The sequence below is a fragment of the Alexandromys fortis genome, unplaced genomic scaffold (assembly GCF_014885135.2).
Source record: "Alexandromys fortis isolate MF-2015 unplaced genomic scaffold, M_Fortis_MF-2015_v1.1 scaffold_29, whole genome shotgun sequence".
Taxonomy (NCBI): domain Eukaryota; kingdom Metazoa; phylum Chordata; class Mammalia; order Rodentia; family Cricetidae; genus Alexandromys; species Alexandromys fortis.
The window spans coordinates 5109840-5116769 of NW_026067891.1; the positions used below are offsets into that span (position 1 = coordinate 5109840).

At 48.3% G+C, this 6930-nt stretch overlaps 1 protein-coding gene across 1 annotated transcript; it reads left to right on the forward strand.

The window, feature by feature from the left end:
- The first annotated feature begins 1121 nt into the window (after nucleotides 1–1121).
- On the forward strand, nucleotides 1122–6854 carry Elob (elongin B). The gene is made up of 4 exons (XM_050136557.1): nucleotides 1122–1286; nucleotides 1391–1525; nucleotides 2928–3033; nucleotides 6674–6854. The coding sequence occupies exons 1-4, from the start codon at nucleotides 1137–1139 to the stop codon at nucleotides 6784–6786; spliced, it is 504 nt and encodes a 167-aa protein (XP_049992514.1). The 5' UTR covers nucleotides 1122–1136; the 3' UTR covers nucleotides 6787–6854.
- The last annotated feature ends 76 nt before the right edge of the window (nucleotides 6855–6930 follow it).

Here is a 6930-nt window from a genome sequence, read left to right on the forward strand (position 1 = left end):
TAATCAGAATTCTCCCAAGAGTCTCACGCTGGAATAAGGAAAAGACTTGTCCTGAAACACGAAACGGCTCATCAACCCATCTTGTAGGAGAGACTGCAGCTGAAACAATGGGAGTCAAAAGATGGGCCACACCTTGCCTAAAACAGCTCATTTATTCCACTTCAGCTTCACCCCTGTCAAGAACTCCACACAGTCTTGGGAGAGTTACTGGTCCTCTTCCTCACATGGCCACATTAGATAAATCTGTCTTTCTTCCTGCTTTCCACTGTTTGTGTAGCCATGGGTCAGTCATGATAAGCTAAGTAGGAACAGACCGCCCAAAGGAAGTTCTTTACTTCCAACCACACCATCTGCCAGAGTAGGACTCAGCCATCGATAAGTTTAATGGAGGCCTGAGTCTCAGTAGTTTACCCTCAAGCAATACCTGGTTGCAGGAAGAACTAGAGATTACCTGAGCACCGCCCAAGAACAGACCATCCAAAAGAAATGCCTAACATTCCAACCACTGTAGATAGGATCACCTGCCAGCACACACTCACCAGAACACCCCTAGACAAATGTCAGCCAATCAGGGGTCCTGAACCTCAGAAACCCCCTCACCCCCACCTTTACTACTATAAAAACCCAACTCTGAGCTCGGGGCTCTCCGTTTATTCCAATACGGTGGACGTGTGGAGAGACCGAGTTTGCAAACCCCCTCGCAAGCCCTGCATGAGCTGGACCTTAAATAAATGTGGGCTGGAGATGATTAAGATGATTAATAAATGTGGGTTCAGTGATTAACAGGGTTTGTCCTGTCTTCCAGGGGCTAGCTCCATTCCAGCACCCACATAGCAGCTCACAAACGGCTGTGACCCCAGTTCCTGAGAACCCGACGCCCTCTGCTGGCCTCCCCAAGCATTGCATGTCACTGGCGCACAGCCATAAATGCAGATAAAACACTAATAAAAATTTGTTTTTAGGACCGATGCGCTTGAATCGTTCTCCCCGATTCTCTCTCTACGCTCCAAAGCAAGCCACGCTTACGCCTCAGACCCGGGAGCCATCAATACTAGCGCCTCAGCCTTTGCCCAGCTTGTTGTCTAGAGACACCGAGATGGCGGCCACGCACAGCCACCGCTTCCGGATCGCGTAAGATGGCGGGGGACGGCAAGGGAGGGGCTGCGGGCACGGAGGGGGCGGGGCGGGCGGGGCCACGCGGAGCACGCCGGGCCGCGCTTGGGCTGCCGGGAAGGGGCGGAGCGTGGCCGCGCCGGCGCGTCGAGCCAGAAGCAGCCGCCGGGATGGTGAGCGGGCGCGGGGGGGAGGGGCGCGGGGCCGGGGGCGGCGGGGGCGCCGGGGCCCGGCCGGGGGCCGCGGGCTGGCGTTGACGCGGGCCCGCCATCCTCAGGACGTGTTTCTCATGATCCGGCGCCACAAGACCACCATCTTCACGGACGCCAAGGAGTCGAGTACGGTGTTCGAGCTGAAGCGCATCGTTGAGGGCATCCTCAAGCGGCCGCCGGATGAGCAGCGACTCTACAAGGTACGACGAGCGGGCGTGGCGGTTGCGCGCGTGGGGGCCAGGCAGGACGCCCGACAAGGGGTCTCAGATCGTACGGTGTGGCCGGCGGCATCGGGTCCCTCCCGGGCCTGCCGCCCCGCCCTGCCAGGCGGCCTTGCTCAACGGTTGGGGAAACCGAGGCCTCGGTGGTCTTCTGCAGCCGAAGGTCGTGGCAGAGCCAGGCTTTGAACCACACCGTGCCTGATGTTCGGCTTGCGGGAAGTCCACTGGAATCCCACCACCGGAGGGTGGGGTGGAACTCGATGAACGCGAGTATTGTCTGGAAGATAGGTCACGATCCCACCAGTGCTTCACCTAGCTAGTGTTTATCCTTGTCAGTCTCCTAATGGTCTTAGGACCACCTTTCATTCAAGCACACCTTTTTCTTGGGAAGCCAGCTCCAGTTTTCAGTAAGCCAGGCTATGGAGTTGGATCCTCATGCCCATCCAGAAGCATGATGTCAATCAATCACCTAAGTGCATCGAGCTAATTCTGGCAGTAAATGGGAGCTGACCTTTTGCTCTAGTTTAAAGCCTGCTTCCTATCTCTGAAGGGCTTTCTAGGCCTAAGTTATTGAAACTTGTGATTGTCCTGTGAGTTGAATATTCCAGAACACTCCCCCCTTTTTTGTTGTTCTTATTTTCGATACCGGGTTTTTCTGTAGCTTTGGAACCTGCCCTGGAACTAGCTCTTGTAGACCAGGCTGGCCCCGAACTCACAGAGATCCGCCTGCCTCTGCCTGGTGCTGGGATTGAAGGTGTGCACCGCTGCCACCACCACCCGGCACGAAACATCCATTTTAAGGTGAAGGTTGATTAGAAAAACAAAAAACAAACTGACTAGTAGTCAGACTCAGCTCTGTTTAGTGCTGACATAGCCTGCATGAAGCCTTAGCTTAAATCATCAGCCTGGAAAAATTGGTAAATAATCCTTTTCGGTAGGTAGAGGCAGGAAGAGCATAAAATGTATGAGATCTTATCTCCAAAAAATAAAATAAGCACCCAGCTACGTTTTTCAGTTAGATTTACCTAGAGAGCTTGAAAAAGCCAGAACCCAGAGCCTTTGTGAGTTTTATATTTGTGTGATACATGCCCACACACAGTCCAGGTGCTTGCAGAGACCAGAAGACACCAGAATTCCATTGAACTGAAGTTGTGAGCCAATCTATATGGGTGCTGGAAAATGAACTTGGGATTCTTTGCCAGAGCTTGTAACCACTATGAGCCCCACCATTCCAGGCAGATTTGGAAATAAGGCAATAGTTCTAGAATGTGTGTTTTACTTAGGGATGACTCCTCAACATAGTTGCTGACATGCTGAGCAGTAGGCTGTCTTGGACTTGTCCCTTTTAGAACCTCTCCCCCAAACCTGCTTCTCTCTTCAGGATGACCAGCTCCTTGATGATGGAAAAACTCTGGGCGAGTGTGGCTTCACTAGCCAGACAGCACGGCCACAGGCCCCAGCCACAGTGGGCCTGGCCTTTCGAGCAGGTAAGATGGCTAACCTGGATAGCAGCTAGCAGTCTGCTAACACCCAAAGAAGGGACTTTGGGGAGCCTGTAGTTCCTCAGAGCTTTGAGGGAATATCTTCCCAGTCCTCAAAGAGCATGAGATATTTGTTTCCTTATTAAAAAGCAAAGCTTGGGGACTGAAAATATAGCTCAGCAATTAAGATCACTGGCTGTTTTTCCAGGGGACTTGGGTTTTATTCCTAGCACCCACATGGCAGATCAGAACTGTTATTCCAGCTCCAGTGGATCTGAAGCACCAAGCATGCATATGGAACAGACTTACATGCAGACAAAACAACTATCCACATAAAAAATAATTTTAGAAAAATTGAAACAGGCACTTGGGAGGCAGAGACAGGTGGATATCTTTTGAGTTCAAGGCCAGCCTGGACTACAGAGCTAGTTCTGGGACAAAACCCTATGGGGTGGGGGGATGAAACACAGGAGATGTGGAAATTAAAGATGACTTTCAGATTCCTAGTACCAGCACATTTACAAGATTTATTGAATACTTGGCCCTGTACGTTATATAAATCATCTCATCTTTGGGGGGGGGGGGATTCTCTGTACAGCCTTGACTGTCCTGGAACTCTCTAGACCATCTGGCCTTGAACTCCTACCCACCTGCCTTGGCTTTAGATTAAAAGGTGTGGACCACCAGGCCCAGAAGTAATGTGCCAGATTTTAAAGACTAGTGAGCTGGGGTAGTTAGAGGACATGTTGTAGATCTTGTGTCAGACTGGTGGTACCTGCCTTTAATCCCAGGCAGAGACCAGCGTGGTCTACAGAGTTCCAGGACAGCCAGGGCTTATAGAGACTCTACCTAGGGGGCAGGAAGAGATTTAATATTTTATTCTTTGTCTCTTGGAATTTAAACAAGGATCATAGGGCTTATTTTTAAGCTGTGGATCCAAGGACCCTATGAACAAGAAATGTGAAGAAATGGTTCAGCAATTAACACTGGCTCTTGCCAAGGACCTGAATTGAGTTCCCAGTATCCACAGCTCACCACTACCCATAACTCCAGTTCCAGAAAATCCAATTCCGTTGACCTTCATAGGCACAAGCCATATACACATAGAGGAAAATCTTTGAATGTGACAGGAAGTACCTTTTTTAACTTGGAAAACAAAATAGAACCAAAGGCTAAGACAGGAAGTGTGTAGTTCTCATTATACTTCTTAGTCTTTATCAAGGAAATCTCAGCAAGTCCTAACCTCACACATAGCCAGTTGCACTCTTGTACCACCTAGCTTGTAGTTCCCCTGTCCACAGGGCACTCAGGCAGGGCCTGCCTTAAGTGCCCCATGTTAAAAGAATCTGCCCTGAGATAACTGCCTGTTAGATAGTTAGATTGGTGGGGCACTTGTAGGGCTGGTGAAGATCCACAGGCCAGATGTCAAATGAGCTTCACTTTTCAATGGGCTCATGAGGCTGAAAACACAACTTGTCTGCTTTTTAAGCTAAGGCCGGGTTGTATTCTCTCAAATCACCCTTTTTCTTCAAGCAAAACCTAGTTACCCTGAAGGCAAACCTTGTCCTAGAAGACATTGCTAGCCCTATTTTATAGTTATATCAAAACTAAGAAAAGGGACATTTATATATACACACACACACATATACACATCTCCTGATATGGCTCTGGATATGGAGGCAACTCTGGACCAAAAGGCTCTGTATTATCCTCTGGTGGATATATGTTGTGACAGGATGTTCAGGGTTGTATGCCTCACAAATTTGCAGAAATACTTCTAGAAGCAGCTGTCAGCATGGGTTTCTGGACCTAATTAGGTACTATCCCTATCTTTTCCCTCAGTGTCCATGCTGAAGGATAAAGCAAGCTTCTCCCTAATGCTAACTAATAGGGATTTTTTTTTAAAAAGATATTATTTATGCAGTGTTCTGTCTGCAGGCCAGAAGAGTGCACCAGATCTCATTACAGATGACTCTGAACCACCATGTGGTTCCTGGAAATTGAACTCAGGACCTTTGAAAGAACCACCGAACCATTTCTCCAGCCCCATTAAATGGCATTTTTAACTAGACCCGTACATATCAAGAATGAGAGAAATAGTCAAGTATCATTGTAGGTTTGTAGCAATAGATGATAGGTCTGTCTCCCCACACAGGGTTTGCGTAATTCTGGCTACCCTCAAATTCAGCCTGCCTCTACCTCAGCACCACTGGTGTTGTGTCCAGAATGGTTTACTGTGCATGCTGTTCTTAGAGAGCGCCTGGGTCCAAGCACTCACATGCTAGCTTGTCAGCATCCTTGAATTCATGGTAGCAGTCCCAGCTCTTCCCTACCTCCTTACCTAGTTATAACCAAAAGTATCTCCAGACATGCATGAACAACTCATCAGTTGAAAATTGAGAGCCAGACCAAAAGTTTCTAGGTTGGTATAAGCCCAGGGAGAGATGTGTGGTATAAAGGTTCATTTGTTTTTGTATGGAGTCAACAATAGGCACTGAAAATAGGGCTAAGTTGAGAGTATTGCTTACCTGACAGCATGAAGCTGAGGGTCTCATCCCCAACACTGCATTAACAAAAAAAAAATCAGGTAATCCCACCACTTCAAGTCTAAATTAGCAAGTTTGAAGAGTCTGGGACAATTAAAGCCAGTGGTAATACTTAAATTCCCAAGGCACAATACTCTGAGGTAACATTTGAATTGAATCCCACTGTGAATACCCAGTAGCTACCTAATATTGGCAACTTTAGGACCCAAAAGTGCAAAGGCTGCCTTGGGTCATAAAGTTGGTATGGTATCTATGTACTGTGCCTGCCTGGAGCTCTCATGTCAAGACGGTTGTCAGATCTCCTGAAAACTGGCTTAGGCAGTTAGTGAGCAGCCATGTCCCAGGTCCCCTGCAAGAGCAACATGCACTATGGTTGTTTTGTTTTCATTTAAACAGGGTTTTGTTATCAGCCCTGGCTGGCCTTGAATTCAGGTCTCTCAAAGGTCTGCTTGCCTCTGCCTCCCATGTGCTGGAATTAACAGTGCACACCACCATGCCTAATGCAACACATACTCTTAAGCACTGAGTCCTCTCTGTCCAGCTCAAGTCTTGTGATATGTGTGTGTGGTCAACATGTGGAGTATGATGATGAACAGTACAAAAGTCTTAAGCAAAGAAAATAGTCTTCAGTCATTTAGTATCAAAGGAATTGAAATGCTGGTGGAAGGTAATGGTAATTTGGGGACAGAAGGTAGTCACTGTCCTAGTGGGATCAGTGGTAAAATTAGGCCTCTGGGGACAGATTACTTTGCTGGTATTTTGAAAGGTATTTTAAAAGACCATCTGTTGCGGGAGGTCTTTCCGCCCCTCCAACCAATAGCTGCTGTAATACCAGCCCATTGGGGCATGGTCTCACTCCCTTTAAAAAAAAAAGCGGCTATTTCCTCTGCTCGCTCCGCTGGAGACTAGACTCCCTTCCTGGTTGCGCAGATGGCTGTTGTCTGGGATTGTGATCTGTAAGTTTTTTCCCCTTTAAATAAATAACACCCTATTAATCATAACTCCAAACTGGTGTCGCCTCGTTCGTGACTTACGCCTTCAACCATCCTTCCAATGGAAAGGAAACACAAGGCATCTGAAGCTCTTCTTCCCTTCCGCAGATGACGCCTTTGAAGCACTGCGCATTGAGCCCTTCTCCAGCCCTCCAGAGCTTCCAGATGTGATGAAGCCACAGGATTCTGGAGGCAGCGCCAATGAACAAGCTGTGCAGTGAGGGCCCAGGCCCACCCCCACTCCTAAAGACCCATTCCCTCAATAAAGATGATTTGGCTGTCCACCTGGCTGCTGACTTTGTTCCCTCTTCTTACATTATAGGTTCTACTTGCTCACTCAAGCTTATAAGGCTATCCTGCATTGT